General features: G+C 39.6%; 1 protein-coding gene across 6 annotated transcripts in view; it reads left to right on the top strand.

The window, feature by feature from the left end:
- LOC126092615 (reticulon-4-interacting protein 1 homolog, mitochondrial-like) overlaps positions 1 to 27432 on the top strand; it is a 152002-nt gene that overhangs the window by 96400 nt on the left and 28170 nt on the right. For 3 of the 6 annotated variants that reach the window (XM_049908329.1, XM_049908327.1, XM_049908324.1), the window contains one exon: positions 5907 to 6602. The exons of 2 other annotated variants lie outside the window; for them this stretch is intronic. Coding sequence is in view for 2 of the 4 variants with exons in the window: in XM_049908327.1 (XP_049764284.1) it covers positions 5907 to 5946 (40 nt within the window). In the remaining 2 variants the exon portion in view is untranslated. Of the gene's footprint in view, positions 1 to 5906; positions 6603 to 27107; positions 27368 to 27432 lie in introns of those variants that run through there. One more of the 6 variants, XM_049908328.1, reaches the window with a different exon arrangement.

Genomic DNA, 27432 nt, shown 5'->3' with positions numbered 1-27432 from the left:
AGCAAATTAGCAAAATGACTACCCCTGCAAGCTAAAACACAAGAGACGCAAGCAAAATCTGTGGCCAAGTTAATTAACTTGCATTCTGCATAGAATTATCCTCGTCACCACTTTTGTGTCATCTCGTTGCCACTGTAGCGTCATGTGCCATGAGAAGCAAGGAGAGGATGTTGTTTGGTGGCCAGTATCCTCTTTCTACAACAAAACTGCACACATGTATTAACAGGGTTCTTTATTAACATAAACAGAGGGCTACTTCTCTTTATGCAAGTTGTTGTAGTACAAGCTCTTCCATAATAGTCCACATTAGCCTCACTGCTGATGAAGTACAAGTCTCACTATAAACTTTACACTCTCGTAGCCAGTGACATGACCTGACAGACACCAACTAGAATAGTGACTGAGACACCAACTAGAATAGTGACTGAGCTAGTAACTGAGCTGACTGCGACTGACTCTGTCTGCGACTGGGCTGGCTGGCTGTGTCTGACAACACTCTGGTCCGCGGCGGCGATCTAAATACTAGAAGTCGAGAGGGTGTTGGCGGCTCATTGCTTGCGAATCTGTCTTTGGGCTCTCTTCTGATAGACTGATGTGCTGGTGACAGCTTATGCCAGCACATAAAGGGCAGCCAGGAATGAAAAAATACAAAACTTTACTTCATAAACCTTTGTTTTGTAGATCTGTCATAAGTGTTTTTGTAGACACTATTTTGACACCTTGTTAGTGTATGCCTTTGGCCAATTTGCCATTTCTCTATTTCTTCTGGAGGGGAGTCTTGACAAATTTGAAGAAAGACATTGTTCCTGTAGGCTGTATTTTAAAACTGTACTTTATTTAGGACTGCCAGTTTAAAGCATTGCTCATTTTCAAGTGTATGTATAACATATGTGAATACATCATCCTCGAGAAATAAAAATTGTTTGCCATATGTGATTGTGTGCAGTATGGCTGTCAAAAAGCATTATCTCATTGTGCGTTATCTCAAACCACAGTGGCTTTGCACGCTTGAAAATAAGCAATGCTTAAGATATAAAATACACAGACAATTTTCATGACTGTATGCGAAGATTCCTTACATATTTCACAAATAAATTTGTTTCATTACTGATCTGTAAAATTGATGGTAGAGGAGATTCTACACAGACATGTATGTGTCCTTTTGTTTTATTTTTATAATTTCACTGCAGATAAGGCTTTATTTTGATAACATACACAGATAGGGCAGGACACATATATTTTCAGGAACCATAGACTATTTTGCAGAATAGTGTACTTAAGTACTGGAAGGTATAATTTTGAGGGACTTCTCAGACAAACTTTTATAACATTTCATGCAGCATTGGCTTATTGAATTTTTACAGTTGCTTGGTCGACTTTGCATTCATGGCTTCTTTATAACATTTGCTTTGTTGCTTTAAAAATGGCTCGGCCATCATTGTTTTTTCACTGAATGCGTGTGAATCTCTCTCATCTGAGTGCGCACTTCCCCCTCTGCCATGTTACACTGTCTGAGCAGGGCAAGGGAGAGGGGAGGGGAAACTGTGAAAGTGCTGCATGGGGCTTTGTTTCATATTTAATTTTTCTCAATGACATAGATCAGAAACAAAAGAAATTTTGCAGCACAAAGGAATTATCCAAATGGAAACTGGTAGATGTAATGTACAGACAAACAAATTGGATGATTTATTTAAGAGAAAGAGCTTCACAAATCGAGTTAGTCAATAATGTGTTGATGCACCTCTGTCCCTTACTCAAGCAGTTATTCGGCTTGACTTTTTTTGTTGGATGCCCTCGTGAATGGTATTGTGCCAAATTCTGTCCAGCTGGCACTTAGATCATCAAAATCACAAGCTGGCTAGAGGGTACTCACAGTAATGTCTCAAGTGTTCTCAGTTGGGGAGAAATCCAGCAACTATGCTGGCCAAGAAGGTTTGGCAAGCATGAAGACAAGCAGTAGAAACTCTCGCCGTGTGCAAAGCGGACATTATCTTGCTAAAATGTAAGCCCAGGATAGATTGACATTAATTGCAACAAAACAGGTCATTGAATATTGTCAACATACCACTGTGCTGTAAGACTGTTGCAGATGATGACCAAAGGGGTTTTGTTATGAAAAGAAATGGCACCCCAGGCCATAGCTCCTGGATGTCAGGCCATATTGCAGTGGACAGTCAGACAGGTGTCCCACCACTGTCTGGGGCATGTCCAGACATGTCTTTGCTGGTCATTGGGGTTCAGTTCGAAGCAGAACTCATCACTGAAGGATTCCAGGCTGAAGACATGTCTGGAGACTCCCCGGGTAGCACAGGGATACCAGCTGACTGTCACCTACCATTTGGCCTGACAACCATGAGTGGTGGTCTGGGGTGCCATTTCTTTTTGTAGCATGACCCCTTTAGCCCTCTGCCGTGGCACCCTTACAGCACAGCAGTACACCAGTGATGTTCTATGCCTAGTTTTGTAGCCCTCATAGCACACCATCCTGGGCTCACATTTCAGCAAGATAATGCTCACCTTCACAAGGCGAGAGTTTCTACTTGTTGTCTTCTTATTTACCAAACCCTACCTGGGCCAGCAAGCTCACTGAATCTGTCGCCAACTGAGAACATTTGGAGCATTGTGGGCAGGGCCCTCCAACCATCTCATGATTTTGATGATGTAACATGTCAGTTGGACAGAATTTGGGATGATATTCCTCAGGAGGACTTCCAGCAACTCTTTATCAGTCGACACCAAACTGAATAACTACTTTCATAAGGGCCAGAGGCGGACCAACACATTATTCACTTGCTCAATTCGTGAAGTTCTTTCTCTTGCATAAATCATACAATTTTTGTGAAACTATAATCATTTGTTCACAAGTACATAACATCTATTGATTTCCATCCATCATGGTCCATTGGTTTTCTTGTCTTAGAGTGTATTTGTGGCATAAACTTTCAGCATATGGGCAGATGCAGACAGTTTCACAAATTTTTTATCACCCGGGTTTCCTCATAATCCTGACTTATTTAGTTTTATACTTGGAAAAAGCCTTTCAAATATGTATATTGGTCGAAACATTGATATTACATTTATAACCTCATTATGGACACATGAAAACTCTTCCTGAAGTAAACGACATAGAACACCTGGACAGTTTTAGTGAAAAAGAATTTGTCTTTTACTCAGGAATAACACTGCAGAACAACCAGTTCCATCTACAGACGCGCAGGTATATTTTCAACTAAAATGGCAAATGATCTCAAAAACATCTCAAAACAGATGTATGGCAGTATCCTCCGACATTTACAAAAGTTATTCCTGTAATTCTTTCAATGCCACAATCAATTGTTGAAAATTCGTTTTTTCTTTAAAGCCAGTGAGCTTAGGGAAATTGATAGTGTTCCTTGTCAAGGGTTTTGCTTCCACAGTGCAGTTTTCTTTTTACATGCATCCATTTTCGCCAAAAAGTCAGAAATAAGTTGCTTCTCACCTTGCACTGTCTTACTGGAGACAGTCAGCAGTCAACTCTATTTAAAATGCAAGGTCTGCAATCCATTCCTGCTCTTCTAATTTTCATTCTTGCTTTCCTTTATCCTTAAAAAATTCAGCAATAGCAGGTCTTAAATCAAAAACACATTCCAGGCATGTCCTTTGACTTAACCAACGAACTGTGTAGTAATATACTGGGTTATGCAGTTAAAAGTAGCCCACCTCCCTTTTGAATCCAAATGCAGTATTTCGACTTTGAAATAGAGTAAACATCTACAACAATGGACAGTTTTATGCAATAATCTACTGTTAGTATTCTTCTGTGAACATTTCAGTTTAGTTCACCAGTGAAGTTAGACACTTCTCTCTGCTGTCTGCTAAATGACTTTCTCAATAAAAGAAAGAGTTGAAATTGTGGAAGCATATGTGAAAACAGATTCAGTTAAGGAAACTCTAAAAATTTTTGGGCCCATGTATCTGGACAGAGGACTACCAGTGAAGAGAATTGGTGCACCTACGGATCTGTGCAAAATGTAAAATGACAAAGAATCCCTTCTGTTCACACACCAGCAGTTTTTGCGGACATACAATGAAGAACTGTTCAGAGCTCAAAGATGTCTACACATAAATTGGCCCAATAGGCACATGTAAGTTGGAATAGTTGCCCACAGATATTGAAAAGTTTTGATGTGAAGCTATGTTGTGTGACGGTTGTGCAACAGTTACGGGAGAATGACAGTCAGAAACTTGTAGATTATTGCACGTGTCTTTTGAATAGCATCAATGAGACCTCTTCCATTGCATCATGAATGATAAAGCATGATTTCATCTTTTCACAGAACACAAAGTACTGGGCAGTGGAAGACCCTAAGACTGTATGTCAGCAACTGCTCCATGATGAAAAAGTCAGTGTATGGTGTAGTGTAAGAGGAATATGCATCATTGGATCAATATTTTTTGACACTACCCTCAACATGGTTGCAAATATAGAAATTTTTGATACATTTTGTGCCCAACTCACTGACTATGAAAGACAATACAGCTTCTTCCAGCAAGATGGGGCAACTTGCCACATGTCTAAGGTATCCATGGAATGACTCCATGATGGTTTCACTGAGGAACGAACTGTCAGGAAACATTTATTTTCACCACGTTCGCCATATCTAACACCATTGATTTTTTCCTGTGGGGGCACTTGAAGAGCAAGGTATATGAAACAAATCCACACACAGTACATGAATTGAAAGACGTCATCAACTGTAAAGTTGCTGCTATTGATATCCGAACTTTACACTGAGTGTATCTGAATATGTTTAGACATGTACAGCTGTGTATTGATGTTGCAGGGGTCACTTTGCTCTTTGCTTCTGTAATTTCACTGCACTTCCTTCACACTTACACAGGCTCCTTTTATCTGTGCTACACTGTATAACATGTTCATACTTTTCGTTAAATTCCATCAAAAACTATTGCAACTGATGATGTAATAATGCATGGGACTACAGAAAATTAACTATTCACTAATTCCATCACATGGTTTATGCCTGCACATTTAACACGAAGTACTTCTTGATGTACAGAACAACAATTCACATACAAATCACCTGCTGCTCATTACAATTTTTAGCTCTTTTAACTTCAACTAAATCTTCGATTTCTTTGTGCGTGGTGCAAATTTGTGGTATCCATTGATTATGCAACTACATGATAGATACTGAGAGTTCTTTACTTCTCCTCTGTGATTCCTATTCATGTTTAAAGGATTGCAATGTTAGATCATTGGACTGCCTCTTTTTTGTGCTAACACCCACCAGAGCTATGAACTTCCTCTATACCGTAAACAAATTGCAAAGGATAAACAGCGCTTACACCTCTATTCTGCCTAACTGAAGAAAACTGTGTCAACCACAATACGCCACACCAAATGCTTTAAGAAAGTATCACATCCACTGCTGAATAAAATGTTGTGCTATATTGAGAAGGACCACGCAAAGCCGAGATGTACTGAACAGTGCTATGACAGGCTGAGTTTTGGACCGCAGGTGCGCAGCACATTGTGCACTTGTGAAGGTTTGCACACTATGGCCGACCCTGCTCTAGACTTACGTGCTTCACCAGTATACATTCTTGTGAATGTGGAAGAAATGTGTTTGGTGCATAACAAAATGAATGCTAGAAAAATCTGTGTGATGTCCATGAAAGAATAAAATAATTATTACGAAAAGCTAGACCTTTTCCTCTTTTGTTATTGTTGTTAATTTATTGGAGCATGGCTTTTACATGTCATAAGTACAGAGACAAGCTTGGAAAACACCTGAAATATTTTCCATTTTCAGGACAATGTTGAATTACTTGCTAACCTTCCAGTATTAATTTAATAATTTTTAGAAAGAAATTCTTTCCAATGTTGACTCATTTGTATGTCTTAGATCTCCAAATGGCTGTACATGTGGAGCTTATGCACCCTAGTGAGCAGATGATCCTGGATGATGCAAGATTGTATTTATCATTTGAAATCCATGTGTCACCATTTGATGAACTACAGTATTGATTTCACAATAGTCATATAAATGCAACTGCATTTGCATTAATTTGCAGGGCATTTATTGTTTCAGTATCACCATTTACTATTTAATTTTGTTAATATGTGTATAATGGGCTGATATTAGATGGTGTTTGTATTGGTTTGTAGTAATTGACAGTATGCTGATTTTGCATGGTGTATTGTAATCTGTTACTTTTAAATGTTACACTGAACCACACTATGGTGCTTTGCTGTTTTCTTCCTTTATATTCAACTAAAATCATTGAACTAAATGTTGGTGCATTCAGTGAGAACTTTCTTCATTCTTTGGAGTGTCTTACTCTCAGGTGGCTACTCATTTATTAAAAATTCTAAGAGAGTAAAAAGTTGTTTTATGGAGATGTTTTTTCAGCTAAGTCCCCAGAACTGTCAACAAATTGAGTCAAATATACTACTCTGGATTTCAGAAAAACAGGATATTTATTTTATTTGAAATTGGGTTTCTTATTTGTATATCACTGTATCGCATTTTGCATGAAATGGGAATAAGAGTGTGTTAATCTTTAAGAAGACTTTATCAAATAAACTTTTATTATTTTTATTTATTTTGTCACATCAATGGCTTCTTGTCGTCTTACTACAACAAGACAGTGATCTGTTTCTTTGATTTGAAGGTGAGAAAAAAATGAAATAAAAGAAAACAGAGCTTTCCCTATAAATCATTACTGTGTGACTTCACTGTAGAATTATTTGAGAATTTTTTAATGATATTCCAGGCTGTTATTTATGCTTCTGCTGTTGCTACCAACAGAAAAGGTTTTCAGTGGTCATCTTGCATGAGCGCTTTGTGATAGAACAGGAAATTTTTATTCGTATGGCGCAATGTTTCACAGTTAGCTGTCTTTTGGACCAAAGTCAGTTTAATTTTTGATACTACATTGCAGTTATTACTCAGCAGTTTGTGTGCTGGTAGATACGTAATCAATAAGGCAAAAGATCTACTATGCAGTTACATAATGTTACAACAACAAATCTTTGAGATATTTGGTTTGAGACAGTTCTGCATTAACTCTGAGAACTAAAAGTTGTTGTTAAGCTGTGGATAATCTCAATTGGTTAATTGTGCTAACAATTAAGTGGCAGGATATAGTGTTACCACTTATAAGATCAAATGATTTCAAGGCGCCGATTAATAAACTAGCAGAGACCTGCAGTGTGTGACAATAAAGCTTTAAAATTGTTTCGTTGTATGAAAGCTAGCAGTTTGTAGGAGGGTAATTAAGAAAGGATGATCTTACACAGTTTTTATAGCACTAATAAAATGAATATAGTGCCTTACAGTACAAATATTTTGTTAAGTGTTAAAATACATTGTTAATGCATATATTTTTTGAAATATGTAGCAATTACAAATAAATCAGAGATGTTTTCAGATTTGATTTTATTGTCAAGATGCATTTTCCATTGTTCCCATTAATCATACTATGCACTGACATCCCTATCTTCAAAGTGCAGATCATTCCAATCTAAATACTGACCTATCTCCTTTATCTGTAAACATACTGAATGTATCAACTTTTCAGTAGTTCTGCCATGTCTTCCAGATAAAGGCACTGCCAAGAAAATAATGTAGTGTAATTCAATCCAACACATTCTTCAAATACAGTTGTTCAACTCACTTTACAGTTCATAATTTTAAGAAAGTTCACTATAAAGTCAGTGTTCTCTGACTGAAATCAGAATAGATTACCTTTCTTCTGGTTTTCTTGACCTTTGAATGACACAGGATATTCTAACTGTTGTAAAAGTTAAAAACACTATATATAAAAGTACTGACATGTTTGGTGTTATGAGACTGTAGAGCATGATACTGAAAGTCATAGTCAGTCCTTTGTTATAACTGCTATTCCAGCAATTAAATGAATGACCACCTCTCACAAGTGACCACAAAATTTTCAACAGCATGCTGTTATTGAATACCTTGTTCAAGAGGAAAAAATCTGCTGCTGAAATTTATCTCCAACTTCGGTGTGCATATGGATATATGTTCAGGTTGCCACTTGAACAGTCTTCATGGTATGCGACAAGTGAAAAGTTGATGAGTACACTTCAAGTGCTGTACATCTCATTGTGAATGAAATTTCAAAAAACCCTCAGGGTACAATGTAGCGTAGTGCAAGAAATAATTCAAAGTTTGGGCTATCAGAAAGTTTGTGCTCATTGCACCCTTCATTTATTAGCCAAAGGACATAAGGTTCAGAAAAGAACCACTATTCAAAGCTGTATTCAGTTATTTCAGAATGAAGGAGACAGTGTTTTTATGAGTGTTGTGGAAAGTTATGAAAGTCATTATGAGCCTCAAACAGAATGTGAGAGTATGGAATGGCACCATGACAGTGTGATCTGTTGTGAAAGTTATGGGAATCATCTTCTGGTTGATTTTCTTTAACCAGGACAGATCATAAATGCGGCCAGCAAAATCCTTATATTTTTGAAGCACTGCATGACAAATGCTTTGGGAAGAAGATTATCCTGCAATCCTATACCATGCAGCCTTACACTACTCATTTCACTGTGGAGAAAATTAAAACATTTGGGGGCAGGGGGACTTTGTAACCTCCTTAAAGTCTCAATTTGGCATCATATGACTACTGTCAGCTGTGAAGTGCTGTCGAACACCCAGAAGGTGATGCATCAGTGTATCCAGGCAGGCAGAATGGACTTCTACCGCAAGACAATTTTCAGATGTACAGAATGATGGGAAAATGTGTGCAAAGAAATTGAAAACTGACAAAAATGTCTGGTATGTAATGCTTTGTTTAAAAATTAAAAACTAATATTCGTAATTGTGGGTCATTCATGACCTTCAGTGTGACTATAGTATTATGTAAACAATTACACCCAAAACAAAAGGTGTGAAGTGTGTACAGATAGCTAGAAGCTCCATGTTTATCATTCTGTGAAACTTCAGCAACATGCAAGTATCAACTTCTGCTGATTCAGGAATAGAGGTAGGGACGGGCAAGTTATTAAAAAATATATATATATAAATATAATAGAGGGAAACATTCCACGTGGGAAAAATATATTTAAAAAGAAAGATGATGAGACTTACCAAACAAAAGCGCTGGCAGGTCGATAGACACACAAACAAACACAAACATACACACAAAATTCTAGCTTTCGCAACCAACGGTTGCCTCATCAGGAAAGAGGGAAGGAGAGGGAAAGACAAAAGGATATGGGTTTTAAGGGAGAGGGTAAGGAGTCATTCCAATCCCGGGAGCGGAAAGACTTACCTTAGGGGGTAAAAAGGACAGGTATACACTCGCACACACACACATATCCATCCACATATACACAGACACAAGCAGACATTTGTAAAGGCAAAGAGTTTGGGCACAGATGTCAGTCGGGACGGAAGTACAGAGGCAAAGATGATGTTGAAAGACAGGTGAGGTATGAGCGGCGGCAGATTGAAATTAGAAATTAGCGGAGATTGAGGCCTGGCGGATAGCGAGAAGAGAGGATATGCTGAAGGGCAAGTTCCCATCTCCGGAGTTCTGACAGGTTGGTGTTAGTGGGAAGTATCCAGATAACCCGGACGGTGTAACACTGTGCCAAGATGTGCTGGCCGTGCACCAAGGCATGTTTAGCCACAGGGTGATCCTCATTACCAACAAACACTGTCTGCCTGTGTGCATTCATGCGAATGGACAGTTTGTTGCTGGTCATTCCCACATAGAACGCTTCACAGTGTAGGCAGATCAGTTGCTAAATCACGTGGGTGCTTTCACACGTGGCTCTGCCTTTGATCGTGTACACCTTCCGGGTTACAGGACTGGAATAGGTGGTGGTGGGAGGGTGCATGGGACAGGTTTTACACCAGGGGCGGTTACAGGGGTAGGAGCCAGAGGGTAGGGAAGGTGGTTTGGGGATTTCATAGGGATGAACTAAGAGGTTACGAAGGTTAGGTGGACGGCGGAAAGACACTCTTGGTGGAGTGGGGAGGATTTCATGAAGGATAGATCTCATTTCAGGGCAGGATTTGAGGAAGTCGTATCCCTGCTGGAAAGCCACATTCAGAATCTGATCCAGTCCCGGAAAGTATCCTGTCACAAGTGGGGCACTTTTGGGGTTCTTCTGTGGAAGGTTCCGGGTTTGAGGAGATGAGGAAGTGGCTCTGGTTATTTGCTTCTGTACCAGGTCGGAAGGGTAGTTACGGGATGCAAAAGCTGTTTTCAGGTTGTTGGTGTAATGGTTCAAGGATTCCGGACAGGAGCAGATTCATTTGCCACGAAGAACTAGGCTGTAGGGAAGGGACCGTTTGATGTGGAATGGGTGGCAGCTGTCATAATGGAGGTACTGTTGCTTGTTGGTGGGTTTGATGTGGATGGACGTGTGAAGCTGGCCATTGGACAGGTGGAGGTCAACATCAAGGAAAGTGGTATGGGATTTAGAGTAGGACCAGGTGAATCTGATGGAACCAAAGGAGTTGAGGTTGGAGAGGAAATTCTGGAGTTCTTCTTCACTGTGAGTCCAGATCATGAAAATGTCATCAATAAATCTGTACCAAACTTTGGGTTGGCAGGCCTGGGTAACCAAGAAGGCTTCCTCTAAGCGACCCATGAATAGGTTGGCGTACGAGGGGGCCATCCTGGTACCCATGGCTGTTCCCTTTAATTGTTGGTATGTCTGGCCTTCAAAGGTGAAGAAGTTGTTGTGTTCTGTGGGGGCTCGGTAACCAGCTACAATGGGACGGCCGGGATGATTGGGTTTGTGAATTTTGGGAAGAAGGTAGAAGGTAGGGGTGCGGGGTGTTGGTGGGGTCAGGAGGTTGATGGAGTCAGGTGATATATATATATATATATAATGTGTTGGCCTTTGCCTACACGAGAGAAGTCTTAGGAGTGAAACACTTCTGATATGTGTTCTGTGCATGGAACATTTCAGACAACAAGACTCAATTTTCCAGTAAATACCAGTGCAGAAGGGTGTGTGTGACTTCTGTTTCAAGTCTATGTCACTTTTACAGTATGTCCTCTTTTCTTGATCCAGGCACTCAGGGGGTAAGGAACAGGGTGTGGTAATTTTAACCATTCTCATACAGTGCTGTCACCAAACGTGTTTGTTTTGCATCTCATAAGTATCATTTGCAATGGTAGAAATGACACATAGAAGTAACACTTTGATGGATATCCAGTACTTATACATTCAAGTTCAGATCTGGTGCTCATTTGTAATAGTGAATATGAAATTAAATTAAGCCCATTGTAAGACATTTACTGTTGGATTTCAAAGATTGGTAGTAGTTGGAATGGGCAAGAAATCTGCCAATGAGAACTATAGTGCCTATGAGTCGAGAGAAGATGGACAGTAAAAATATCACTTTCAACACACAATATTTAATACTGAGTAATCGATATAGCCATAATTTAGACATCAGCGATATATATCGATCCCCCCCCCCCCCATCCCCCCCCCCACTTTGAATCACCCATCTTTGGGGTACGCCAGATCAATCACTTGTTAGTTGCTTGTGTTCTCTTTTTCTCCTAATAGTTCTTCATTCTATCTGATCTCTTCTTTCTTTCCTCCTCTGATATCTGAATCAGTTTCCTGGCGTTGATCTTAGCTTGGAACCTCTTAGTTTTGTCTTTGGCACGGTCGTGGCTGTATCATTCTTTAACATGACTTCGGCAATCTGGAGTTCTCTCAAATCCTTTTCCTCTTCTTTAAACTGATTGGGTTTAGTCTCCTTTTTTTTGTAAAAGAAGTCAAAGATTTGTTTAGTTAGTCTACTGGGATTCATTCGGAGTATGTGTCCATAGAAATCAATCCTCCTTTTCCTCATGGTTTCCGAGAGTCTCTCCAACTTTGTATAGATGGCTTCATTTCTATAGAAAACTTCTTTGTTATTTTGGAATTTGGGACCCATGATCTTCCTCAAAATTTTCCTCTCCTTGGTTTCCAATTTCTCCATTTGCCTTTTCTTCGCCATGACTAGTGTGTATGCTGCATAGAGCGCTTCCATCTTAATTACTGCGTTATAATGCTTTATTTTGGTGTTTCAAGAGAGGGCTTTCTTATTGTGTGTGTTTTTGGTTTGCTGGAAAGCTAGTTCCATTTTGGTCCTTCTTGCTTTCCCTTCAAGGTTGTTCCATTCAGTCCAATCCCCTAGGTACTTGAAACTCCTAACCACCTCTATTTTCTGAGCTCCTACTTTAATTCTCTTAGGAGTATCTAGTATATTCCTCACAATCTTCATTTTTTCATAAGAAATCTTAAGTCCTATCTTCCCTGCCTGCCCTTGTAAATTGGCAATTTGTTCTTTATCTTCCTTCCATGTTTACACGAGCAGCACCATGTTGTCAGCAAATAAGAAACACGTAATTGTGATTCCTTTGTTTTTTGGTCCAAGTCTTATTGCCCCTCTCGTTTTTGCATTCCATTCCCGCACAACTTTTTCAAGTGTTCAGTTAAACAAAAGGGGTGAGAGACCATCCCCTTGTCGGACCCCTGTTCTGATCTCGAAAGGTTCCAATAGTTCACCCATGAATCTGACTTTAGAGGATGTATTTGTGAGCATCTCCTTAATGATGTTTAGAGTTTTCCTGTCCAAGCTAAACTTCTCCAAAATATTGAACAACAACATTCTATCTATGGAATCATAAGCTTTTTGAAGTCTACAAAAGTCACTGTATATGGTTTTGCCCTCTGCTTCTGATATACTAAAATGTTTCTGAGGTTTAAGGTCTGTCCAGGGCAGGATCTTCTTTTCCTAAACCCTGCTTGATACTTCCCAGTTTGGCAATCCAACTGAGATTCTGCTCTTTCTAGTAAAGCTCTGGACAATATCTTGTAGGTCACATGCACTAGGGAAATCCGTCTATAGTTGTTGGGATCAGATTTAGGACCTTATTTGTGAAGAGGATGTATCAGGGCCATTTTCCATTCCTGTGGAATGATTCCTTTCTTCCATATCTCCTCAAAAAGTTTCTGGAGTAAGAAAATTGCAGTTTAGCATACTTCCATAATTCAGCTGTTATCCGATTTTGCCCTGGCCTTGAAGTTTTCCATATATTGATATTATTATGGAAAAATATTGATTTTTTTACATATATCAATATTTTTTGCCCGTCTGTAACTAGGGGCTCAATTGTTAGGAAAAGTTTGACAAACAGTATATATAGTTGTAACTCTTCAGGCTTACCCGGCGAGATCTTGACATGTGGAGTAATTGGGTCTACTGCCGGATGTTTGTGTCGCTCTGGCACAGTATTTCAGCCACGTAACTCGTTGCCTTCTTCAGGTGCTACCTGAGACTGCCGTGTTGGAGGATCTTGTCCAGTATTTATGCCCAGAGGGCGCTAGGTGTTCTCTTTGCCGTCCGCACCCACCTGGCGCTGCTTGTAAGGTGTTGTTTCTTCCCTGGTGTTCCCTCGGACGTCTGCGCCCGACTTGGGCGCCATCTGTGGAAGCTCTCTGAGGCCTGTCCTGTGTCGGGCGTTCCGTTCGTGGTCCGCGCCCACCAGGTGCTGCTCCTGAGGTTTTTACCCCTCCCTGGTGTTCCCACGGACGTCCGCGCCCGGCTCGCCCACCATCTGTGGTCGTGGCAGTTGTCTACAACACCTTACAAGCAGTGCAAGGTGGGTGCGGACGGCAAAGAGAACACCCAGCGCCCTCTGGGCTTAAATACTGGACAAGATCCTCCAACACAGCAGTCTCAGGTAGCACCTGAAGAAGGCAACGAGTTACGTGGCCAAAATATTGTGCCAGAGCGACACAAACATCCGGCAGTAGACCTGATTACTCCACATGTCAAGTATATATAGTTGTTGATTGCTTTACAAATCCTGCACTGTATCATTTACGTAAAAAAGTTAACTCCGCTGGCTGGTGTCAGTACTGTTCAATCAAGTAGCTCAGTTGGCATCACGAGGCTGAGTGTACTGCATTCCCATCCCCCCCCACACACACACACCAAGTAAAAATCCCTGTCAGTGCTAGGAACTGAATCTAAGAACTCCAAATGGGAGTCAGTCGCGCTAACCACTCATCTACGAGGTAGACCCTATATATAACAGTTATGAGTGTACGGCATCTTTGATTAGAAAAGAAATGTGTACAATTCTTTCAAATTTAATGTTGAAGTTTTCTGAAGTTATCCTCCAGCTCAAAGAAGACATTAAATCTGTTACAATGATAAATCCTATTAGAAAAAGTTTATTCATTCCAGCCTGGACAATGTTGGAGTAATTACCTGGAGAACATGGCCGCACACAAATAAATTGTACAATCATCTTTGTATGAGGGGCATACCATATGTAATGCGAACCATTTTTTTTCTGAGAGCAGGTTAGTTTTATTCAGGATTCTGGTACACCATATTATTCCCCACTCTTTTGGCTACAAAACCATGTTTGTCAACTTAATCTCTGCTCAATGCAACACCCTCATACCACCTTACTGTGATGGCCTGTCTGCCCCCATGGTACCACTTTACTGATCGATGTCAGAGCCAATGTCTTGCTTCATCAGTAATCTTCCTGTCATCCACATACTGCTTCCCATGTAGTGCATCCTTCATTGGGCCAAACAGATAAAATCCACAAGGTGCGAGATCTAGGCTGTATGGTAGATAAGGAAGAACAGTCCAGTCATCTTTCTTGAGTTCCACTGGGCTGCGCAGACTTGTGTGAGGCCTTGCTTTGTCATTTAGAAGAAGACACATCAGGACTGATATTGTATCACGAGGTAAGACATCAAACAGAATAATCTCTTCAGGGAAGAATGTCACAATGACTTTACTGGCTGAGGGTGTGGCTTTGAACTTTTTCTTTAAATGAAAGGAGGTGTGGTGCGACTCCATAGATTGCTGTTTTGTTTCCAGTTCGAAGTGATAAACCCATGTTTCGTCACTTGTGACAATGTTTGTCAAAAAATTGTCATGGTCAGCCTTTTAATGTGCAAGCAATTCTGCACAGATGGTCCTTCATTGCTCTATACGGTTTCCTGTTATGTGGTAAGGAATCCAGTGCGTGCACATCCCTCTGAGTACTCCAGCTGCTGGATGAGTGTGTCAAGACTACCAACAGAGATGTCAAGTTGAGCAACGAGGTGTTTGATTGTGATCCATCGATCACCTCGAATGAGTGTCTGCATGTTACAACACTGCAGGATTCACAGAAACGACTGTGTGCAGCTGGCTGGCATGTGGTAGGTCAGAGAGATTTGTGCAATTTTGCTGCAATGATGACAGGCACCTCACCCAGTGACTCATTGTGCTTTTGTTCACCGGCAAGCCCTCTGAATGGCAATTAGCTACACTAACCACTCAGCTCTGTGGTGCACCTTAGGTATGACAATTATAATGATTGTATGGCATCTTTGATTAGAACAGAAATGCATACTTTCTTTCAGATGTAATGTTGAGGTTTACTGAAGTTATCCTCCAGCACAAAGAAACCATAAATCTGTTAGAATGATAGGCTTGCATGCCTTGTAAAGCAGAACAGGTGGTGATCTGTGGCAGGTATTATACAAAGCTGACTCTTGCACTGGTGTTTTGGAGCATACCATTCAGTGCACATTGTTAAACATGAGACTTTACCACAGACAACACCTCTGTTGGAATTCTGCAAGTACATGCTCTGGTTTTCTGTGAAAATAAACTCAATGACAGCTCTCCGCTAGTAATGTGTCTCTGTTACAGATGCCATTTTGAAAAAATACATGTAGTGCCACTACTTATCAGAACTCCTTGAAACTATAGGGGCAAAGGCAGGAATATTCCACCATGTCCCACAACAAATTGTGCATTTTTTCAACAAAACTGAAAGGAAAAAAAAGTATTGCATTACTTATTGTATGCCACTCATACTAGTAAATTAAACATTTGGATGTCATTTTATTCCCACTCAGAATGACTTTTTTTCTCATACACCTGTCACCTTTGTACACCTTTACTTTTTTCCTTCACTGCTCTCTCCCATTTTTCTTGGTTTGGATGGTATAGGCATATATTTTGAAAACTTAAAACAGGAATATACTCTCTGCCTAAAACAAAAACACTAACATATCTTTGCTCACTGGTGGATGTAGATGTGAACCAAAATTGTAGTTTTCAAGCTGTTTGACTAGGAAGAAGGATGTAATATTAGAGTTTAATGCCGTATTGAGGATGTTAGCTCAGATTGGAAAACAATGAAGAAGGAAACAAGGTGTGGAAACATTTAGCAAACATCCCAGCATTCACCCAGAATTATTTGTGTAAACTCCAGGAAACATAATTGGAATTTTAATTCTGCTTCTCACTAATGTGAGTTTGTTATATTAACCACTGTGCCACATCATTCCATAAGCCAAAACATTAGGGCCACTGGCCCCTACAAGACTGAATGTTGCCTGGTGGTGTTGTAGCCACATAGTATGGTAAGGTAAGTATATAAGCAGAGTAAAAATGAACGGGAAAGCATTCCAGCAAGATATGGACTGCAAATGGGAAAGTCCACCAATAGAAGTGACTTTGACAAAATACAGATTGTTATGGCCTGAAATCTTGTTACAATTATCATAGAAATGGATCAATTGCTCATATGCCACTGTTAAAACCATCTAAGAAAAGTGGTCGACAGGTGGAGAAATCATGAGTAGGTATGACAAAGTGTTAGATGTCCACTTCTCTCATCACAGAACATACAGTTCATAGGCTTTCTTGCTCTGTAAAGCAGAATAGGTGGCGATCTGGTACAATGCCGATCCATGCACAAGTGTTTTGGAGCGTATCATTCAGTATGCATTGTTAAAAATGGGAGTCTGCCACAAACAATACCTACTTGTTCCTGCATTGACCCAATGACGTTGTCAGTTACATTCGAAGTGGGCATGAGATCTTTGAAATTGGACTGTGGAGCAGCAAGCTGGGATAATTTTAATTCCCCTCTTGTTTTGCCATCTGCCTCCTTAAATTCGTTTTTTCAGTTTGAACTAAGTACCATAAACATATGTAAGTTTTAATCTGCATTTTCATGGAAGAGGAAAGTTGACCCTCAGTTTTAAAGAATATAACACCAGATCTAATTTTGTGCTTAGTTTTATGTATGTAATTTATTTTCTAATTTATTTAGACTATTCCTAGTTAATACTTTCATTATAGGGAGAAATCAGTAATTGTTTCGTAACTTAAATTCTATTGTTGATGTATAAACAAATATAAATTCTGTACTAATTATAAACGTTTGGAAGAACAACTAATTGTATTCTTAAAGTATCTATTTGGCCCTATTTGAAAACATGTTAGCAAAACCAGCCCTGAATTAATTCCAAAGTAATTAACAGTTTTGTCAAAAGCATTGTTTGCATAATGATAAGCCCTGAATTAATTCCAAAGTAAGTAACAGTTTTATCAAAAGCATTGTTTGCATGATGATATTTGTTAATTTCATAATTTAAACAAATAATTTGGCCTAACTCTTGCAGTAGAAGAACCTGTTATAAAGACGTAATTTTTTGATGTATTCAGTTAATTAATGAGTTAAGTTTTAATTGTACTTTCTGTAAATTGAACTTCGAACAATGTGTAGTTTTATCATTATTATTGTGATGATATATAAGGGCCAGATTTTGGTCACAAGTCATCTGCCAACTGTCTGACTCCTGCACCTACAAGCCCTGCTACAGTGATCCCATTCCAGAAGTCCTCTGTAACCTCTAATCTGTGCTTATATCATTAGGCCCATATCAAAATCTTTACCCTGAATCCATCTCCTTCCTCACCCTCAAATACCCACCTTCTACGTGCTTCTCAGAATTCATAAACCCAACAGTCATGGATGTCCCATTGTCACTGATTTCTGTGCTCTGACTGAAAGAATCTCTGATCTTGTTGACCAGTATCTCCAACCATTTGCTGCTAGCCTAGCTTCCCACATTAAAGATATGAACCATTTCCTTCACCAGCTTTCAGCCATCAGCACCCTATTACTACATGGATTCCTACTCGTCACTGTTGACCCCACCTCTCTACATATTCCGTTTTCATGGGCTTGCAGTTATTGAACACTGCCTCTCTCAAAGTCCTTCCCACTCATAAACCCACCACCTCATCCCCTTAATGTCTAACTAATTACAACTATACTCATAACTACTTCTCCTCTGAGGGGGTGAGGGGGAAGATATTCTAAGAAATCCGCAGCATGGTCACAGGTACCTTCATGGTCACAGGTACCTTCATGTCCGCCCCCCCCCCCCCCCCCCCCCGCCCCCAATCGCCAACCTGTTTTTAGGCCATGTAGAGGAAACCTTTCTAGCCACCCCAAACACCTTGTCTTGCTCAGGTTCACTGATGATATCTTCATGATCTGGAACCAGGGCCAATACACCTTATCCTCGTTCCTCCATAACCTTGACACCTTTCCCATTTGCTGCACCTAGTACTCTTCAATCCCATCGACTCACACTTGATTTCATCGAAATTTCTTTCCATATATCGAGCTCACTAACCATCAACAATATATGTAGTTTGGCAACTGTTACCGCTTCCATACTGAAAAGTTACTCTCATACTGTTACTCCACACGAATTCTCTGGCCCAGTAAGCTCTCCCCACCCCACAAACCCAACCCACAGACAGATTTTTTTTATTTATTTTTTTTTTTTTCATCCACACTCCGCAAGCCACCTGACGGTGGCGCCAAATCCTAATGCGTCCCTAATCTTCCCACTACCCCCAATAACCAGATACAAGGGAGCCCCTCCTGCATCACCCAATATTATTCTGAACTAGACTAACTGAACCGTACTGGAACAACTGAACCATATCCTCCACCAGGGCTTCAATTAATTATCATCATTCCTGGAAATAAAGAACATCCTACCACAGTCCTTCCCAAAGTAATATTCCACTGCCCACATGATCTATGTAATATCCTGGTCCCTTCTTATGCCACACCCACTTCCATCCCGTTGCTCAGTGTGCCTTATTTTCTGCAAGATCAAGGCACAATATTGCACAATACCTGTTATGTACAATGACCCAGGACATCCTACTTCATTCCTGTCACAGGCCTATCCTAACCCATCAGAGGCAGGGCCTCCTTTGAAAGCAGTCATCATACACCATCTCTGGTTCAATTTCTGTGCAGCATGTAATGTAGCCATAGCCACCAACCATCGAGACAAAATCATGACATGCTCATAGGAGTTGTCGACGTGGAGAAAGCATTTGGCAATGTAAAATGGTGTAAGGTGTTCAAAATTCTGAGAAAATTAGATTAGATGCAGGAAAAGTGGGATATAACCATTCTTTTAATTAATTACAGTATTATCAGGCTTATTTTCATATAGGGGAGAGGTGATCAATAATATTGATAATAATTAATAGCATCAAAAAAGTTTTAATTAAAATTATCAATGTATAATCTCTCATCAGAATAATGCCCGCAGCAAAGTAGTGGTTCAGTGAAATCAAAGACAGTTTAACATGGCTACTTTTGTTTCTAAATTCTGCTGTATAAACCATGCACGGGTATTGTTAGTTCTCGTGTCTGTGCTGAATAAGTCTGTGTAGCTGCGGCGTGTGATATAGCGGGCATTTCTGTGTGATATACTATGGAAGGGATCAGGGCATTTTGCTGAATTGCAAGAAAATTTACTGTAGTATAGTAAAGGTATAGTAAAGGATCATAGTCCTTGCTATAATATCTTTGAGTGATGAACAATAAAAATTCCAGTCATTTTAGTTGTCATAATTGCTGAGAGCAACTGTAGGATCAACCCTCCTTTTCCCTCTATACGAAATGCAATCATCCACGATCATTTAATTATTATTGAATGTTGTTAATAAAAAACTAAAGTGATTTCCATAGTTATGTGTGTATTAGTAATTAATAAGTAACTTCCAAAGATATTAACTATCGTGTCTTTGTTAACGCAGCAACAAATGAAGGGTGATTGACTGAGCAAAAACTTAACATTAATTATCATGAAAACCCAAAATTCAGTCACTGTTACAGTGAAGATGTTTGTGGCTGCTCCATCTGAGGTACAGATATAACGAATAGTGAGGCGTATACAGTAGATAACAACATAAATATCGTACGTCAGAGAAGTTGATGACAGCAGATTGATGGAGGGTGGCCACAGGGGTAATATACAAGAACCAAGAGGGGACAATAAGAGTTGGAGACCAAAAACAAAGTGCTCAGATTAAAAATTGTGTACAATAGAGATGTAGTCTTTTGCCCCTACTGTTCAATCTATGTGTCGAAGAAGCAGTGATGGAAATAAAAAGAAAGGCTCAAGAGTGGGATTAAAATTCAGTGTGAAAGGATATGAGTAATAAAATTCACGGATGAGAATTGCTATCTTGAGTGAAAGTGAAGAAGAATTACAGGATCTGTTGAATGGAATGAAAAGTCTAATGAGTACAGAATATGGACTGAGAGTAAATCGAAGAAAGATAAAAGTAATAAGAAATAATGGAAATGAGAACAGCAAGAAATGTAAAATTGTAATTGGGAACCACCAAGTGGACGAAGTTAAGGAATTCTGCTACCTAGGCAGCAGAATAATCAATGATGGATAGAGCACGGAGGGCATGAAAAGCAGACTAGCACTGGCAAAAAGGGCATTCCTGGCCAAGTGAAGTCTACTAGTATCCAGTATAGGCCGTAATTTGAGGAAGAAATTTCTGAGAATTTACTTTTGGAGCACAGCATTGTATGGTAGTGAAATGTGGACAGTGGGAATACAGGAACAGAAGAGAATCAAATCATTTGAGATATGGTGCTAGAGAAAAATGTTGAAAATTACATGGACTGATAAGGTATGGTGTGAGGAGGTCCTGCACAAAATCAGAGAGGAAAGGAATATGTGGAAATCATTGACAAGAAATAACTTCCATGTACTATAGGAAGCTGTAGAGTGAAAAAACTGTAGTGGAAGACAGAGATTTGAATACAGCCAGCAAATAATTGAGGATGTAGATTGCAAGTTATACTATTGAGATGAAAAAGTTCGTACTGGCAAGGAATTCCTAGTTGGCCGCATAAACCAGTCGAAGACTGATAAAAAACCACCCACCAACCAGCTGTCCACAGACATTAATGTATTTCACCAAACTGTGGTCAAGACCATCTAGTGACAGAGCACACTGCAATGTCTGCAGCTCATGGTCTAGGGGCTAGCGTTGCTGCCTCTGGATCACAGATTCCCGGGTTCAATTTCCAGCTGGCTTAGGGCTTTTCCCTGCGTGGGGACTGGGTGTTTGTGTTGTCCTCATCATTTCGTCGTCATCATCATCATCATCATCATCATCATCATTTGTGAGAGTGACTAGTTTGGATTGTGAAAAGAAAATGGACTGTGTAAAAATTGGGACTTTGTACGGGCGCTGATGACCACGTTGTTGAGTGTCCCACAAACCAATCATCATCATCATCATCATAATCTATTCCAATGGCTGCATTACAACCTGTGCCAACTGGACTCTTTCCCTCAATACTATAACACCAGAGTCTATGAACTACAGAGATGGGAGTTGTCTTTGCAACACATCCTTCATTCCCACAATCCTCCAGGCCTGAGACTTTCAAATCTGTTGATGTATTTTTTATGTTCTATTATTCCAATTTTTTTATCTTTTAGAATGGCTATTTCTTCCCCTCTCTTATCATTACACACTGGTTCCCTTTTTATAAGCCAAAAGTAAGGATGTTATAATACATAAATACCATGCTGGGAGGAAACAGAGGAAGGCTGAGGAAAGTTAGAAAGGAGGGCCGGTCTTTCAGAACTCAATTCTGTTCACATGAGTTGGGATCCCCTCAGCCTGTTGTCTGAGTGACCTGCTTCTCCTTTCTAATCTTTCTCAATGCAGCCAACTTTCCCTATGAGGAAGGAACTACCAGTCTGGAACGCAAAGATTTTTGTCTACTTTTTATATGTTTCTATATAATTTAGGAGTAAACAGGTACATAAATAAGACTGATAACTACACACACACACACACACACACACACACACACACACACACACACACACACACCTCTACAGCTACATTTTCCTAGCCGAGTACACCATCTTGACTGGGGTACGGGATTGTGTCAGATAGAATGGATGAGTGGCACAAGGAGGTGGGAAGAGGGAGGGAGGATTGGGGAACAGCGAGTGACTGCTAGGAGGGAGACAGAAGGTGTGAGGGATAGGAATGTGTGAGGCAGCAGGAGCACAGGATAAGAATATGACGGATACGAATGTTATGCTGAAGTTCATGCAGCAGAAGATGATAATGATGTGAAGGAGTAGACTGTGAGACAGTGACAGAAAGAGGATGGAGATCTTGTGGCTACAGGGTGTGGATGCAGGATGAGTAAAGTTTGTGTCCTGGGACAGTGTGCTGGCAGATGTGAGGCAGGAGGGAACCAGTGTGTAATGATAAGAGAGGGGAAGAAATAGCCGTTCTAAAAGATAAAAAAATTGGAATAATCGAACATAAAAAATACATCAACAGATTTGAAAGTGTGACTGAAATTAACTTTATAACACAGACCAGGTAAGTCAATGAAAATAATAAATTTTTGAAATTATAATTAATTGGATAGATAAAAATTCTACTCACCAATGCGGCAGGAAACCACGCATATAAAAGATATGGTGTATGCGAGCTTTCAGAGCCAGTGTCTCCTCCTCCTGGCATAAGGGTTGAAGGGGAAGGAAGGGGGGTGAAGAAAAAGTGGTGGAGTTCAGAAAAGTCACACAGAACCCCAGGTCGGGGGAGACTTACCAGACAGAATGAGAAGAAAACTCTCTTCCTCCTCATCCCATGTGGTAAGTCTCCCCTGACCCAGGGTTCTGGGTGACTTTTCCGAAGTCCACACCTTTTCCTGAACCTCACCAGTCCTTTTCCTTTGCCCCTCTTCCTTTCCCTTCAACCCTTCTGCCAGAAGAAAGAGCCCCTGGCTCCAAATGCTTGCATACACCAAATTTTTTATATGTATGTTCTTCTTCCACCACTTGGTGAGTAGGTTTTTTATCTGTTGGATTACATTAAGCTAGATACATTGCAACACTTAAGTCAGTGGATGGATTTGCAGAACTTTTGCATGACCTCTGGCTCTGAGAATTCCATAAGGTGTGAAACCCGCACATGTTTTAATCAGTCGTCTAAATGACAAGATAGGAAATTGGAGAGGTCAAGGATATATTCCTGGGCAACCTCCCACCTTAGGTTCCTCACTGTTTGTATGTAATTCTAAAAAGCATTTAAGACTGTAAATAGCATGATGGCAATCAAACTTAGCCCAGGTATATTTGGCTCATGTCTGGAGAGAAATGTGCAGTCCAGGAAAGTGATGGCAGCCACAGAAATCTGAAAATTTATTACAGTCCTCATGAAAGATTATAAAATATGCATGGTTAGAAAAGGGAGTGTTAGTGAAAATAATAACTGAAGGAATCAAATGTCTATGTTAAGCAGAGTATTCAGCTTGTCAAATGTCTGTGGCAAATTGGGGACTCAAACCTAATTCTATTCCTCAGACTCTTCCTTATATCCATTTTTCAAGGGACCCATGTTCCAGAGTGTCATTGTAAATTGTCAGTGGAGTCCAGAAGAAATGGACTTAAATTTGTGGCTAGCTGCAGCTTTGTGTTGGCCTACAAGAAATCCCAAGATAAAATGTATATATTTCAAGTGCCGTAAGTTTCTGTCATTGAATTTGTATTACCTATTACATAGCTAAAATGTTAAATGTTGATATATTTGTATGGCCTATTAAATTATGTTTAAAAAATAGCAAACCTATTACAACCACTTTTATATACTGTTCATATGGATGCATACAGGTTGGTGTTCTACAATAGATTAAAGATTACCACAGTTCTTTCTCTACTTAAAAAATCTGACAACACCTTGGTGATAATTACTGTCTCTTTTGTCATGTATCAGGAGATTTCTTTCCCAAAAATGAGTAGAACTTTATATATACCAACAAATGCTCGTGAAGTCCTTCCAAGAAAGTTTCGAAGGACCTGTAGAGCAATAGGCTGTATCAGGACATTTCTAATGTATCAAAGTACAGATCACTGACCAACAACTTTAAGGGCTCCCACGATGAGCAAGAGCAAAACAGCAACTGAACAGAGGAGAGAATACAGGTGGCCACAGAAGGAATGCAGTGCTTTTGGGCTGCGAAAATGGCTTCGAGAAACGCCTTCTATTACTTGACATAGTCTCTTATGGTGTTAAACGACAGAGAGGGAAAGAATACCAAGAAAAATCCTTTGTTCAAAATGATTAGTGGAACACTTTCTGAAAGAATTCTGCATTTCATAGAAAAATAACTGGCCACTAGGTAAGTTGCCAAATACACAGTTATCCTCTGTTGACAGAATTTTAAAAAATCATTGGGTTATAAGTCATTTTCTCAATAGAAACCAAAGCTTTCAAACAGTTTTAAAAAGAAAGTGGGGTCAGTCAGTCTTACCTTCAATTGAGGAAGATTTTTGTTAGAGTTTATGAGATTTAATATAACATATATAACCTCTGTAAACTTTTGTCACAGTTTGACACATAGTTACATGCCATATAAACCAGTAGAGAAGAGCATGCAGGATTTCACTGCCAGGGTCAATTTGGATAAAATCCTTTGAAGTGTTAGCCCATGGCATTATGAAACACTAAAACAACTATAAAATCGGTGTTTCAAACATGTATGCTGGTTGACTAAATTTCAGGATGACTAAGCTGCTGGCTTCTGCAATGGTCTTTCCTATACAAGGTGCAACAATAAAGTAATGAGACTGATATTTTCTTTGCAAGATGTGTCAACCCTGCAGGCTTGTGTAGGCACAATATCTTTGACCTTGGTCTATAAGCTGCTTCTGGTCCAAGCGGCACATCGATGCAACTGCTCAGTCGTGAGTTGTGCTAATAAGTTAACACGTGTTTGTCTCTCTCATCATGGAAATGGAACCGCATAATATTGCGCAACGGTATGCCATTTCTTTTTGCATTGAATTGGGTGAAAACATGACGACAACTTACGGTAAGCTTCAGGAGGCTTTTGGAGAGGAGGTTATGTCAAGAGGTCAAGTTTTTCTTTGGCAAAAATGTTTAGTGAAGGCAGAATGAATGTTGAAGATGAAGACCATCAACCTCACGGATGGATGTCAACTTGGCCATGGTACGTGAACTCGTATGATCTGGTCAAAGATTATCCGTGAAAATGATTGCAGAAGAACTGAACATCAATCGGAGTGGGTGCCTCCTGGACAAACAGTTAACCAATATTACTACAAAGAAAATTTAGAAAGACTTCGTAAAAGAGTTCTTCGTGTCCATGCCAACATTGCTGATACTTGGATTCTGCATCCCATACAATTTTTAATCTCAAAACAAATTTCAGTACTACCACAGCCACCTTATTCACCAGATATCGCTCCATGTGACTCTTTTCAATTTCCAAGAGTCAAAACGGCAGTCAAGGGACACCATTTTTAAACAACACAAGATGTCCAAAAAGCTGTGATGAGGGTCTTGGAGGATATTACAGAAGATGAGTTCCAGAAATGTTACCATCAATGGCAGAAGTGCTGGAAAAAGTGTGTGCAATCAGAAGGGAACTCCTTTGAAGGAGACAACACTAAACTTGACTAAAATGGTAAGCAACATTTTTTTTTTCACATCAGTCTCATTACCTTCTTGTCCCACTTCGTATACTGTCTTATTCTGTCATCAGGTGACATTAGTTACTGTCAGTATCACCTTCCACATTCAGAATGAATTGCTAATCCTTAAAGCTGAAGACTACCACACTTCTTACATACATGGTAATGGAAAGGCCTTGGTAGAATATAAATAATTTAAGGAGTGAAGGTAGAACTCACCAAATAATGGAGGTGCTGAGTTATTGATAGGCACACAAACAAAACAGAGAACTTAAATATCTTTCAGATCAATAGTACTTTTATCAGCAACATTGTGGAACTAAAATCATTATTTTTCAAATGACTTGCATTGGAAGTAGTTCCTTCTAAACTGTATATGAAGTACACTGTAAAAACTGCAGAATCTACTAGAGTGGGAGGTGGGGGTGTTGTGGCATGCTACCAATAGAATACATGTGGCATTATAATCTTGTCATTTTGTTTGCCTAACCAAATGTCTATGGTCATTTTGCTACACAACAGAATTCATTGTGGAACTTAAGCAGTGGCTCTTGTGGGAAGCAAATAACTACATCAGCATGGAAAATAATCAAATTTTTTCATAATATTCACCACTTGTGACACAAGGACCTTGGGAGCAATTTAATTCAGCAAACCCTATAAACAAGCAAGGTGCACAATAGACATGCATTAGGGAGGATGGTGGTTCAAATCCACGTCCAGCCACTGAGATTGGCATTTACCACATTTTTGCTAAACCATTTAAGGCAAATGCCAGGTTGGTCCCTTTGAAAAGCACACCACCAATTTCCTTCCCCAAACTGAGCGTGTACTGCGTCATGCACGCACGCATACACACACATGCACACAGGCTTTCCTACTCCAAGCTATATTACAATCCATATATAATGGTCACCTTTGTGATTTCTCATAAGAACAACTTCACATGCAACATATCCTGCATTAACATCCTCGTATCATAACAATTTTGGTTCATTTTTGCAATGAAATTGTGGACGCTGTCGGGAACACTAAGAAAACTGTTATCAAGAGTGGAAAGAAAATACAAATATTTGACCTTAAGCTCAGAACTACAAGCAAAATAGGAGCTAAGTATAGGTGCACACTTACTTCTGAAAACAAGGGTAGAAAGACAGTGATATAAGAGAAAATAGTAGTTGTTGCACTTATTCTGTAATCAGTTGTTAACTAGCTCTACTGCATGTGCATGCTGAGGTGTGTAACCCCTCACCCCCTCTCCCCATCTATGGGTGCATGGAAGTGGGGGTGGGCAGAGGTGCCTACACCTTTTTTGTTGTTGTTGTTGTTGTTGTTGATGTTGTGTTGCTTGTCTGATGCTTGAGCTTCATTGTTTAAGTTCACTTGTTTTGTCACTGTTACTCCATGAATTAATTGTGCCATTCTCCATTTACAGCAGACAAACACAATGAGATGTTATGTTAATTCAAGGTTTTAATGCAAATCAGTAGCAATAGATACAAATTATTCGTTGTGAACTGCCTACTCATGAATGGAAATGAAAGCAATCCAACAATATTGAAGAATAACAAAACTCTGCTTCGACAATCTTGATCAATCCTGTATGATGAGCCTAGGAAAATTATCTGACTACAAACAACACGACAAAATTAATAATGCAGAAATTTAGTTATGATTATGTAAATGACATTATGTGTTAGTGTATTTTTATTCAGTTCAACCTGTGTATTAATGGTACAAGCTCATAGAATATATACCAT

Source organism: Schistocerca cancellata, chromosome 7 (genome assembly GCF_023864275.1).
Source record: "Schistocerca cancellata isolate TAMUIC-IGC-003103 chromosome 7, iqSchCanc2.1, whole genome shotgun sequence".
NCBI lineage: Eukaryota > Metazoa > Arthropoda > Insecta > Orthoptera > Acrididae > Schistocerca > Schistocerca cancellata.
This window is presented reverse-complemented; position numbering and strand designations above follow the sequence as displayed.